Source organism: Sorex araneus, chromosome 1 (assembly GCF_027595985.1).
Source record: "Sorex araneus isolate mSorAra2 chromosome 1, mSorAra2.pri, whole genome shotgun sequence".
NCBI lineage: Eukaryota > Metazoa > Chordata > Mammalia > Eulipotyphla > Soricidae > Sorex > Sorex araneus.
The window spans coordinates 54,032,907-54,046,966 of NC_073302.1; the positions used below are offsets into that span (position 1 = coordinate 54,032,907).

Here is a 14,060-nt window from a genome sequence, read left to right on the forward strand (position 1 = left end):
ATCTGCCCCCGTGGATCTGGCCCCCCAACCCACTCTTACAGCCTAGTTAAATCTCCACAGCATGAGGGGGTTGGGGCATACACATAGGTGTGGTCCCCATCAATAGGGTAAGGTTCCTTTTTCTTAGGGGATGCTTCTCCTAGGACTTAATTCTCTTTCAGCAGGAGGATCCACCCAAGGGCGGAGTCCCATGAATGTGTTTCTCTTCTCCTCAGCCAGCAAACATATAAGAATTCATAATATATTGAGCAGACTCTTGCAGCCATGCATTTTGACTGCGAACTGAACTACAACCTCGTGCAGCCCGGGAAGGGATTATTTTTCCCTCTCCACCCCATTTTTCTGAGCGAAAATGGCGGCAGCGGCAGCAGCCACGCGGTGAGAGCCACCCTCTAAGACCCCTACACCAGGAGGTAGGACTTTCTTTAGTGACGTAGCCTGTAGGTGATCCTGGGAGGGGAGGTGTTCCCGGCGCGCCTTCCGCCCAGAGATGAACCAAGAGCCGCGGCACGAGAAGCAGAGCCTCCCGCCTACTGACTGTGATCCTGAGGTCTCCTAACCCATTTTGGCACCAGAGCAGACTCTTGCAGCCATGCATTTTGACTGCGAACTGAACTACAACCTCGTGCAGCCCGGGAAGGGATTATTTTTCCCTCTCCACCCCATTTTTCTGAGCGAAAATGGCGGCAGCGGCAGCAGCCACGCGGTGAGAGCCACCCTCTAAGACCCCTACACCAGGAGGTAGGACTTTCTTTAGTGACGTAGCCTGTAGGTGATCCTGGGAGGGGAGGTGTTCCCGGCGCGCCTTCCGCCCAGAGATGAACCAAGAGCCGCGGCACGAGAAGCAGAGCCTCCCGCCTACTGACTGTGATCCTGAGGTCTCCTAACCCATTTTGGCACCAGAGCAGACTCTTGCAGCCATGCATTTTGACTGCGAACTGAACTACAACCTCGTGCAGCCCGGGAAGGGATTATTTTTCCCTCTCCACCCCATTTTTCTGAGCGAAAATGGCGGCAGCGGCAGCAGCCACGCGGTGAGAGCCACCCTCTAAGACCCCTACACCAGGAGGTAGGACTTTCTTTAGTGACGTAGCCTGTAGGTGATCCTGGGAGGGGAGGTGTTCCCGGCGCGCCTTCCGCCCAGAGATGAACCAAGAGCCGCGGCACGAGAAGCAGAGCCTCCCGCCTACTGACTGTGATCCTGAGGTCTCCTAACCCATTTTGGCACCAGAGCAGACTCTTGCAGCCATGCATTTTGACTGCGAACTGAACTACAACCTCGTGCAGCCCGGGAAGGGATTATTTTTCCCTCTCCACCCCATTTTTCTGAGCGAAAATGGCGGCAGCGGCAGCAGCCACGCGGTGAGAGCCACCCTCTAAGACCCCTACACCAGGAGGTAGGACTTTCTTTAGTGACGTAGCCTGTAGGTGATCCTGGGAGGGGAGGTGTTCCCGGCGCGCCTTCCGCCCAGAGATGAACCAAGAGCCGCGGCACGAGAAGCAGAGCCTCCCGCCTACTGACTGTGATCCTGAGGTCTCCTAACCCATTTTGGCACCAGAGCAGACTCTTGCAGCCATGCATTTTGACTGCGAACTGAACTACAACCTCGTGCAGCCCGGGAAGGGATTTTTTTTCCCTCTCCACCCCATTTTTCTGAGCGAAAATGGCGGCAGCGGCAGCAGCCACGCGGTGAGAGCCACCCTCTAAGACCCCTACACCAGGAGGTAGGACTTTCTTTAGTGACGTAGCCTGTAGGTGATCCTGGGAGGGGAGGTGTTCCCGGCGCGCCTTCCGCCCAGAGATGAACCAAGAGCCGCGGCACGAGAAGCAGAGCCTCCCGCCTACTGACTGTGATCCTGAGGTCTCCTAACCCATTTTGGCACCAGAGCAGACTCTTGCAGCCATGCATTTTGACTGCGAACTGAACTACAACCTCGTGCAGCCCGGGAAGGGATTATTTTTCCCTCTCCACCCCATTTTTCTGAGCGAAAATGGCGGCAGCGGCAGCAGCCACGCGGTGAGAGCCACCCTCTAAGACCCCTACACCAGGAGGTAGGACTTTCTTTAGTGACGTAGCCTGTAGGTGATCCTGGGAGGGGAGGTGTTCCCGGCGCGCCTTCCGCCCAGAGATGAACCAAGAGCCGCGGCACGAGAAGCAGAGCCTCCCGCCTACTGACTGTGATCCTGAGGTCTCCTAACCCATTTTGGCACCAGAGCAGACTCTTGCAGCCATGCATTTTGACTGCGAACTGAACTACAACCTCGTGCAGCCCGGGAAGGGATTTTTTTTCCCTCTCCACCCCATTTTTCTGAGCGAAAATGGCGGCAGCGGCAGCAGCCACGCGGTGAGAGCCACCCTCTAAGACCCCTACACCAGGAGGTAGGACTTTCTTTAGTGACGTAGCCTGTAGGTGATCCTGGGAGGGGAGGTGTTCCCGGCGCGCCTTCCGCCCAGAGATGAACCAAGAGCCGCGGCACGAGAAGCAGAGCCTCCCGCCTACTGACTGTGATCCTGAGGTCTCCTAACCCATTTTGGCACCAGAGCAGACTCTTGCAGCCATGCATTTTGACTGCGAACTGAACTACAACCTCGTGCAGCCCGGGAAGGGATTATTTTTCCCTCTCCACCCCATTTTTCTGAGCGAAAATGGCGGCAGCGGCAGCAGCCACGCGGTGAGAGCCACCCTCTAAGACCCCTACACCAGGAGGTAGGACTTTCTTTAGTGACGTAGCCTGTAGGTGATCCTGGGAGGGGAGGTGTTCCCGGCGCGCCTTCCGCCCAGAGATGAACCAAGAGCCGCGGCACGAGAAGCAGAGCCTCCCGCCTACTGACTGTGATCCTGAGGTCTCCTAACCCATTTTGGCACCAGAGCAGACTCTTGCAGCCATGCATTTTGACTGCGAACTGAACTACAACCTCGTGCAGCCCGGGAAGGGATTATTTTTCCCTCTCCACCCCATTTTTCTGAGCGAAAATGGCGGCAGCGGCAGCAGCCACGCGGTGAGAGCCACCCTCTAAGACCCCTACACCAGGAGGTAGGACTTCCTTTAGTGACGTAGCCTGTAGGTGATCCTGGGAGGGGAGGTGTTCCCGGCGCGCCTTCCGCCCAGAGATGAACCAAGAGCCGCGGCACGAGAAGCAGAGCCTCCCGCCTACTGACTGTGATCCTGAGGTCTCCTGACCCATTTTGGCACCAGAGCAGATTCTTGGAGCCATGCATTTTGACTGCGAACTGAACTACAACCTCGTGCAGCCCGGGGAGGGATTTTTTTCCCTCTCCACCCCATTTTTCTGAGCGAAAATGGTGGCAGCGGCAGCAACCATGCGGTGAGAGCCACCCTCTAAGACCCCTACACCAGGAGGTAGGACTTTCTTTAGTGACGTAGCCTGTAGGTGATCCTGGGAGGGGAGGTGTTCCCGGCGCGCCTTCCGCCCAGAGATGAACCAAGAGCCGCGGCACGAGAAGCAGAGCCTCCCGCCTACTGACTGTGATCCTGAGGTCTCCTAACCCATTTTGGCACCAGAGCAGACTCTTGCAGCCATCCATTTTGACTGTGAACTGAGCTAAAATATTAGAAACCCAAAACCGCGCGGCCGCGATTGCGGCCGCGTGGACTCAAAGTCTTCACCTTTGCCAAGGAAGAGAAATTATTAGATGATGCTTATTCAGCAGGCCTGATTGTTGGGGAAAATTTCCAATGAACAATAGTGAGTTCTGTATGGAAATATGAAATGTACTCAATATATAGAGAGAATAATGGGAATATCATCAGCTACTTAGATGGGGGGAGGGGTGGGAGGGGGGTGTATTGGGGTTCTTGGTGGTGGAACAGGTGCACTGGTGAAGGGATGGTGGTTTAATCAGTATTTGACGGTGACTTAAAAATAAATAAATAAATAAATATTCTCCTGAAAAAAAAAAAAAAAAAAAAGAATTCATAATATTAATTATTTTGTATGGACACAATAAGAGATGCATTAAAGCTTATAGAATTACTCTCCTGGGGCCATCTCAATCTCAGACTACAGTGCTCAGGCCAGATGAGTCTTTCCTATCCCTGGCAGGGTCCCAGTCTCATAATTACTATTGGATCATGACAGCATTTGTCTATGATCAAGCTCTTAACTTATAGTTAAGAATTAGGCACTTTGGCAAGGCCCATCTCGATGCCAGGGCAGCACATAACTCACCGCTTGCCCTGGATCCTTCCCGTCCCACGTCGGGGACCCTACTTTGGGGTGCTAGGAACTGAGGGCAACTGAGGCTTAAGTGGAGAAAGCAGAGGCCTGGGAGGGAATAATATTTGAGGCCAATTAATTCCCAAGTTATAAAAACATAATACTGTCTTCTTGTGTCTATACAAAACAGACATAGCTTTAAAGTAAATTATTCAAAAGGCACAAGAAGAGGAGAAAGGCAATATTAACTGACATAATATAAATTCAGTATCCTAGGAAGGTCTGACCTTGCAAATTAGCAGAGTCAGATTAAGGGAAAACCTCGGATTAACTCTTTTGGGGAAGAGAGCATGGAGAAGTGATTATAGCTAAACAAAGGGATGGGGAGAGATTCGGGAACACCTTGATAGGTGTGACTGGGGTAAGCCTAAACTCTGGGTAAAACCGGGACAAGCTACTTGTGGCAGGGAGGGAAAGGACAAAGTAATGTCATCCTACAGTTAAGTTACAGAATTAATCATCATCAGACATATGATGTATTTATTTGTTGACTGCCTGTGCATGATGGTACTTCCTTTACTGCAGTATCCTCCATGCAGGGAATAGTACTTGGCACCAATTAGATACTAAATAATGACTGAATTAATGGAGTGGAACAGAACAATTGACACAAAACGTAGCAAGAAAAAGACCAAATAATAATTATTATTGGACAGAAAATTAAGATTGTTTTGGTAGGGAATTACCTGGTGACCACTTTTTTTCCGTTTTTTCTTTTTTTTACTGAGTCACCATGTGGAAAGTTACAAAGCTTACAGGCTTAAGTCTCAGTTACACAATGCTCAAACACCCATACCTTCACCAGTGCACATATTCCAACACCAAGAATTACAGTATACCTCCTCCCCATCCCCCACCCCCAGCCCCCCACTCCGCCTGTGTAGCTGATAAATTTCACTTTACTTTCTCTTTACTTTGATTACATTCAATATTTCAACAAAAAACCTCACTATTATTGTTTGGAGATTCCCCCCCGCCAAAGTCAGACCTGCTGGAAAAGAAGCATTTGATAATTGGTTTTCCATTGCTGAGAATGAAAAGATATGAGGTCGTGTGGCCACAATAGCGGCCGCAAGGTTTTAGATTTCTGTATTTTAGTATTTTAGTAACTAAGTCCAGAGAAATTTCTGCCCGAAGTTGCACCATTGCTAGCTCATACCTCTCTGCTACATTATATTCTACATATGAGTGCAATCTTTCTATGTCTGTCTCTTTCTTTCTGACTCATTTCACTCAACATGACAGTTTCCATGTTGATCCACTTATATGCAAATTTCATGACTTCATCTTTTCTAACAGCTGCTTAGTATTCCATTGTGTAGATGTACCAAAGTTTCTTTAACCAGTCATCTGGTTTTGGGCACTCCGGTTTTTTCCAGATTGTGGCTATTGTAAACAGTGCTGCAATGAACATAGAAATGCAAATGTCATTTCTACTATACCTTTTTGCTTCTCTGGGATATATTCCCAGGAGTGGTATTTCTGGGTCAAATGGGAGCTCAATTTCTAATTTTTTGAGAATGGTCCATATTGTTTTCCAAAAGGGCTGAACAAGTCGGCATTCCCACCAGCAGTGAACAAGAGTCCCTTTCTCCCCACGTCCACGCCAACACCGGTTGCTTTTGTTTTTTTGGATGTGGGCCAGTCTCTGTGGTGTGAGATGATATCTCATTGTTGTTTTGATCTGCATCTCCCTGATAAATAGTGATGTCGAGCATTTTCTCATGTGCCTCTCAGCCATTTGGATTTCTTCTTCTTTGGGGAACTTTCTGTTCATTTCATCACCCCATTTTTTGATCGGGTCGGCAGTTTTTTTCTTGAGGAGTTCAACCAGTGCCTTTTATATCCTTGATATCAACCCCTTCAACCCCTTATCGGATGGGTATTGAGTAAATATCCTTTCCCATTCTGTAGGCTGTCTTTGTACTTTGGTCACTGTATCTTTTGAGGTGCAGAAACTTCTTAGTTTGAGATAGTCCCATTTATTTATCTCTGTTTTCACTTGCTTGGCCAGTGGAGTTTGCCTTTTATTAAACTGACTCAAGTTCAATCCTTGGCATCCCAAGAGTTCCCCTGAGCACCATCTCAGGAGTAAGTCCTGAGTGCAGAGCCAGGAATAACTTCTGAGCATCACTGTATGTGCCCCAAAAGACAATAAGAGGAAAAAGAAATATAGTGCACAACAAGTGAGAAAAAAATAGTTTTACAGTTTTTTTCCACTAATGAGAATTTTTTTTTCTAACTCTAGCCTTGACAAATCTTTTGTTTTTTGTTTTTTTTTTGGCTTTTTGGGTCACACCCAGTGATGGTCAGTGGTTACTCCTGGCTTTGCACTCAGGAATTACTCCTGGCGGTACTTGGGAGACCATCTGGGATGCTGGGAATCAAACCTGAGTCAGCTGGGTGCAACAAACACCCTACCCGCTGTGCCCCTTGACAGATCTTTTGGGCAGAAATTTCTCTGGACTTAGTTACTAAAATACTAAAATACAGAAATCTAAAACCTTGCGGCCGCTATTGTGGCCACACAACCTCATATCTTTTCATTCTCAGAATAATAGTGAGTTTTTTGTTGAAATATTGAGTGCAATCAAAGTAAAGTGAAAGTGAAATGAAATTTATCAGTTACACAGGCGGGGTGGAGGGCTGGGGAGGTGGGGGTGGGAGGTATACTGTGATTCTTGGTGTTGGAATATGTGCACTGGTGAAGGGATGGATGTTAGAGCACTGTATGACTGAGACTTAAACCTGAAAGCTGTGTTGCAAGCCATAATGTCCAAAAGTAGTGAGGGAGTATGGGGAATATTGTCTGCCACGGAGGCAGGGGGAGAGTGGGAAAAGGGGGGTATACCAGGGATATTGGTGGTGGGAAATGTGCACTGGTGGAGGGTTGGTGTGATTGTAACCCAAACATGAAAGCTTGTAACTATCTCACAGTGATTCAATAAAATTAAAAAGAAATTACAAAATGTTAAAAATTATAAAGGAGTTAAAAGACAATGTAACAGTATAAAAATCAAAAATAATGTTTGATTGGGTTAAAAATATACTTTATACTTGTATAGATGTAGTCTATATAAAAATTCTAACAAGATGTATAACATATTATTGAAAGTGACAGCCCTAGGGGAATAGGATTGGAGAGCTGAGGGAGACTTTTAATTGTATCCTATAGATTAAGATATCATTTAAATATTTTAGTGTACATAATTTATAAAACATATGGTGCTCCAAAGCACTTGGGCCTCCAAGTGCTCTACTGTATTCAGTGATGCTTATGGAACCATGTGACTCAGGGAGCTGAACCCAGGTCAGCTTCATATAAGTACGCACCGTAAGTCCTGTGCTGTGTCTCTACACTTACTATTTCTGGGAAATCTATTGATTCAGTATGTATCTGGTCTTAAAGATCAAGAGGCAATACTGGCAGTTTAAAAGCACAAAAGTTTTGGAAAGGACGAACAAAGTCATGTGCACCAAGTCTCAGAAGAATACATGTCACCACACTTTGGAATCGCATAAAATTGATATTGAATCTTGGGTTTGGCTAGTGTGTGATACTGGCTGAGCAACTGCACCTCAATTTTCTATGTAAAACTGGAGGATAACATCAATATTGTTGAGTGAAGCTTAGAATAACAAATGCAATTACATATAAATAAATGTGACATAACACCTTAAGACAATACATCTTTGTTTCATTACCCAAAGCTAGCAATCTAGAGACAATACGCTGAATGATAGTATTTAGAAGTATATCTAATGATCGAAGGCCATGTGGGGGAAGGGAGTTGCGGGCTGAATGAGGGCTAGAGACTGAGCACAGTGGCCACTCAACACCTTTATTGCGGGCCATAGCAGCTAAATAGAGAGAGAGAACAGAAGGGAATGCCCTGCCACAGTGGCAGGGTGGGGTGGGGGGGAGATGGGATTGGGGAGGGTGGGAGGGATGCTGGGTTTACTGGTGGTGGAGAATGGGCACTGGTGAAGGGATGGGTTCCCGAACTTTGTATGAGGGAAGTATAAGCACAAAAGTGTATAAATCTGTAACTGTACCCTCACGGTGATTCACTAATTAAAAATAAATAAATTAAAAAAAATTAAAAGCAAAAAGAAGTAAAAAAAAAAAACTATTCTTAATTTCTTCTACTCAGCTAAACTACTGTTAGTAGTTTCTCTCCAGAATTTTAAAGCCCATAGATGGAGATATTTGAAACAAAATTGAGATCAAAAAAAAAAAGAAGTATATCTAATGAAAAGATATAGCTAATAAATACTTGGATTCAGAAAAGATTAAAAAGATGAAGAATCTGGACTGGTGGGCCTCAAAATATTCCTCTCCAGTTTATGTTTCAAGTCTTTTCCTATCTGACTTTTGTTACATAGCTTGGTTGTTCTTTAGCAGGTCACTAGACTTGTTTCTTCTATAACGTTTAGGGGAAATAGGTACTCACTTAGGGATACTCTTAGAACACAGGGGCACAAAGCACAGACTGCACTCTCATTAGCCTGGCAGAGAACATAAATTGATGCCAGCTTTCAAGGCTGTTTTCAGGTCAGGGCTAATTTAAAGATTAAGAGAGAATGCATATAAAAAGCATGACACATGTGTGCAATGGGACCCTAAGAGCCAACACCACTGTAAACACATGACCTTTTCTATGACAAATTAAAAAAGAAAAAGCCGGGCACAATACTTGGCATCTAGAGAGCATCCAAAAAATATTGCGATTATTACTTCTTGTGCCATTTCTTACATTATGAATGGCTATGGCCCAAAGAAACCAGGCATACATGCTTTCATCCTGGTAATGACACATAAAAATGAAGACACTTAAGAGATACTGGGGTCATTAATCACAGGTCCAGCTGGGAAGAAAAGTTATCTGGAACAAATAGTCCTGTCCAGCAGCAATGGAGGACAGGCTCACCTCCAGGGAGCGGCAGGTGCTGGCTCCACTCACACAGTCTAGCCAGAGGGACCACACACATGGAGACAGTGACCTTGAGTTGAATCTATCAATGGTTCATCGCACAATGTCGTATTGCAATCAATAATGCCTTGGCCTGGAATGCCTTTTTTTTTTCAAACGTTCAAAGCTATCTGGAAAGTAAGTACCTCATTCATGTTTGGGCTCCCAAAAGTATTAGGCTGGACAGACATTACCTTAGATAAACAAGGGCATACATTTGAGGAAAAAAAGAATGATGGCATCTTTGCTACACCCCTTGTCAAGGTGGGAGAGAGGGTTGTAAGGCATGAGAGATCGCTGAGCACCCTAGCCTTGGAAACATCTGGAAGGAAGAAAGTGCCTCAGACAGGAAGTGGCTTCTTGTATCCCCACCCTCTTCCTGGACTTGGGTGTTTGATACCAGGCTCACCTGTCGCTGAACTGAACCGCTTCTCCGTTCCTTGCCCAGCTAATGGTGGGCCTCGGGTTGCCGATGGCCTCGCAGTGCAGAAGCACACTCAGGGTGCCGCTGGCCAGGGCCACCGTCTGCCCGAGGTGGGTGACCACCTCCGACGCCGAGAGCTGCTGGGCCGCGGAGATCTTGCGCAGGATGGTGGGTTTGCGCTGGGGCCGCCGCCCGCCGCCCGCCGCCTCCCCGGAGGCCAAGGTGCGCAGGGCGCTGCTGAAGCCGGACACCAGCTTATGAGGGGGGACGGGCACGGGCGGCCCGCGCCGCTCCGACGGCTTGAGGAGCACGTCCGGTTGCTCGAGGTGGCTGCGGAAGATGTCCTGGGCCAGCTGGGCCACCAGGTGCTTGCTGTAGACGTCGCGCAGCTCCTCCGGCTGCTGCGACAGGTTGCGCAGGATGTCATCCAGGCGCTTCTGCTCCGTCACCAGGGTGAAGGGCAGGTGCAGCAAGGCCTGCTCCGTGTTCTGGTCTTCCTCGGAGGACGCGTTCCTCTCCGTGGAGTCCTGCACCTCCCAGGACGCCAGGAGCTCCCCGGGCCAGCCCCCCTGCTCCAGCAGCCGGGACACCAGGTCATCGTAGCGGTTCCCGGCATCGGCGGCGAGCCCGCGCTTCTCAGGCTTGCTGCCGTTGGAGAAGATTGCGTTCTGGTGCTTGTGAGGCTGCAGGGCCTCCTCCTTCGGGTGCCCCTTGCGCCCCGACGGGGCCTCGTGCTCGCCCCGCGGGCTCACGGGCCGGGCCACGAGCTTGCGGTTGCCGCCGATGAGCTTGATGACGAACTGTTCCCGGGCCGGCCCTGCAGAGCAGGTGTAGATGCCCGCGTCCGAGGGCTTGAGGCGGTGGATCTTCAGGTAGCCAAACGGGGCCACGGTGACGTGAGCCGAGCTGATGAGGTGCTGGCCGTCTTTCTCCCAGGTGATGAGCGGCTTGCGGAAGCGCCGCGTGGGACAGCGCAGCACCACCGAGGTCTTGGGGAGCAGGTAGGCGAAGCCCCCCACGACGAAATGCAGCTTCCTCTGTCTGCGCGTCTGGATGTAGACCCTCCTCACGGCCGCAATGTGGGGGCTGTGCTTTGTGGATGGGCGACCCGGCCCTGGAAAGAAAGAAAAGGCCGGTGGGAGCAGTGAGATGCAGCCTTAACCAGGAGGGAGAAGAAGAGCGTGTGGAGGGAGAGGGAAAAGGAGAGAGAGAAGGAGGGTGGGGGGAGAGGGAGAAGAAAGAACCATGGAAGAGTGGTGGAGGGATTGGAATAGTAGCTCTACAACTGTAGAATGATGACTTCAATAGTATTATACACTATGATACTTCAATAAAATATTTTAAATAATAAAATAAATCAGGACCACAGGAAAGAAGAGAAGGAAGCGTCACAGAGTTGATTCTGGTCAGGACCTTCTCATTTTAATGAAGGAACTGGCTACCAGCTGTGGCCCATCAAGATACTGCCACCACTAAAATCTCAGATAATGAGGCGCAGCCGGTCAGCCTGCTCTCACCCTGCTGGTGCTTTCTGCCTCTGGAAGCTAAGATTCAGGGTTCTAGGTGGAGGGGCATGCCCAAGGAAAGGCAGTGCTACTCATTACAAGAACTTAAAACAGAAGGAAGGAAAGAAGTGGACATTATAAAAAGAGGCAGAGGACAAAGGGAAGACGAGTGTCTCTATTTTAATATTTACACTTTGGATCCAGCAGAGCACCAGGGCCAGAACTTAGGTAGGCAATGGAGCCCAGAAGTCTTACAACCCCAGGGACTAATATTAAACAGAACAAATCTGTTTAGGGTAGTTTAAAACCCCAAAGCGAATAGTGTGAGACTTCATTAGTAATAGGCTGCCTCTAGCTTCGAGATCTCTGATTGCCAGCAAGTGAACTTTGCTCTACCTCCTGCAAACTCTTTTTCCACTGGAGAAGAGAATTCTGCTCGACCACGTATAATTAAGATTCCTTTTCCATCTCCAGCTGAGTTCTCCAGCCAGCTGCCTCCCAATGCTCTTTATTGCACAACAATCTCCCACTGGTCTTGGGTTTAGGGAAGGCTACTGCTATGACTGTTTCTATGTGAGTTCATCTCCCCAGCCCTTTGATGCTTTACTACTCACTTGCACAGGTTGCCAGCATGCAGGGCCTGATGGATGAGGAGAAAGGCAGCGGAGGGCACAAGGAGGAATTGACAATAGCAGAGACTCCAGTTTTCAGCATCTTCTGACAAACAGCACTTCGAGTCTGGGTGCCCTCTCCACAACTTGTGGAACACTGATGAAAGAAAGACCAAACTTAGGAAATATGAAGAAATGGAGGACAAAGGGCTTTCTACTTGGTGGCAGGTTAAACTCGGAGTTTTTTTCTCCCTTATGCTTATTTTAAAAGGGATGGGAATTAGATGTGATAATATGTTTTAGGAGTCAAAAAAAATAACAATGTCAATTTCTTCTACCGCAAAAATTTGATATTTTAAAGTCAAGTAAACTCATTGTTATGCATCTATTTTGAGATAGGGTGCTATGAGCTATGAAAAAAAAAGGCGTGCAAGATGTTCCTCACTTCAACAAACTGACATCAAATGAGGACAAAAATGACAAAAGTATAGTTAAAATGAACAGCATATTAGGAACATCAAAAGCAAAGTGAGATAGCACTTTATAAACACATTATGGTCATAATAAAGAAGCTGATAATAAGTGTCATTATAAGTGAGGATGTTGGTGGATCACTGTAAAATGGTACAGTAATTTGTAATTTGTAAAAAGTTAAAAATATATTTACCATGCGACCCAATCTCACTCTCCCAATCTGAATCTACCAAGGAGCCACTAAAATATATATGCACATAAAGACCTGTGTGAGAATATTTATGATCAGCATTATTCATAGCAGACAAAAAATTGGAAACAAGTCAAATGTCCACTAGTGGATGAATGGATCAGCAAAATGTGGCATAACTATACAATGGAAAATTATTCTGACATAAGAAATGTAATTCTGATATGTTGTATAACATGGATAAGCCTTGATATTATTCTCAGTTTAGTTTTACAATATACATCTCAATAAAGCTGCAAGAGAACTTGTAGTAAAATAATTTAGTAAAAAATAACTGAAAGATAAATGAATTCTTTAAAAATGAATGCTAATATTAAACACACCCTGAGACATGATCAATAGAACTGGAAACTGGAAACTGCAGGAGAGAGAAAGAACCATGGGATAGTGGTGGAGAGATTGGTATAACAGCTCTGCAACTATGGAATGATGACTTCTATAGTATTATAAACTACAATAGCACTGTCATAACACTGTCATCCCATTGTTCATCGATTTATTCAAGTGGGCACCAGTAACGTCGCCATCGTGAGACTTGTTACTGTTTTTGGCATATCGAATATGTCACAAGTAGCTTGCCAGGCTCTGCTGTGCAGGCGAGATATTCTTGGTAGCTTGCCGGGCTCTCCAAGAGGGATAAATAACAATAAAATATTTTAAATAATAAAATAAAACCAATGTTAAGTGAGTATTGGTGAGTATTGATGGTACACTATTGATCACCTGACTTAGTTCTTAAAGATGGGTAGTGTCTGAGTGTATAGACCAGGAACAAGCATGTGACAGAGAAACATGCAGATCAAGACAGAAAACTAGACATAGAAAAGATTGTGGGGGTTGGGGGTGTGATGGCAGACTAAAGCAATTTAAATCCAGGAACTAAGTTGAGAGTGGAAGGAGCTTAAAAGGTAGTGAGGGGCCAGACATTGGAGACTTAATTTTCAGACAGGAGTTTTGGAGTTGGGCCATAAGGCAATGAGGAACTATTGGAGGGAGGAGTAAAATGATGAAAGAGGTGTTTTGAGAAGGTTAATCTGGCAACAGTGTCGGAGAGAGATGGGAGGAGAAGATGGATGAGAGGCAGGTATGTCAGTTAAGGAGGCTGCCACGGTAGTCCAGGCTTCAGATGATAACGGCCTGAACTAGGGTCATGGCAGTTTGCCACGTTAACTTGAAAAATGACAGGAAAACTGAAAAAATATTATCTTATATTTTTAAGTTTTATAAGCTAGCCCACTGAAACAAATGATCCCATGAAATGTGCTGTGATATATGCCACACTGAAAGACAGTGAAGCTGTTAAAAAAAATGGGGATATGACTGAAATTCATTGCTTTTATTCCTCGATGATGGTGGATGCAGATTCTACCCATCCCTTATTTTATTATAAATGATAGCACCAAATCCAGGGATCAGGTAAAATGGTGGTAAAGAGCCAGGAAACATTAAAAGACTGGCTATTTTAGTGCTGCTAATACAAAAATAGAAACAGAAAATTGGTCTATGATTTCTCAAGTTTAGTTCTTTTTTCAAGACTGAGTTTTAAATTTTCTAAAAAAGTTTTAAATTTTCTAAAATATGG

At 46.6% G+C, this 14,060-nt stretch overlaps 1 protein-coding gene across 2 annotated transcripts in view; it reads right to left on the reverse strand.

Annotated features, from left to right (window-relative positions):
* ADAMTSL1 (ADAMTS like 1) overlaps positions 1–14,060 on the reverse strand; it is a 488,758-nt gene that overhangs the window by 146,364 nt on the left and 328,334 nt on the right. For both annotated transcript variants that reach the window (XM_055147244.1, XM_004600171.2), the window contains 2 exons: positions 11,758–11,911; positions 9,624–10,752 (listed from right to left, as the gene is read on the reverse strand). In XM_055147244.1, coding sequence (XP_055003219.1) covers positions 9,624–10,752; positions 11,758–11,911 — 1,283 coding nt within the window. The remainder of the gene's footprint in view (positions 1–9,623; positions 10,753–11,757; positions 11,912–14,060) is intronic.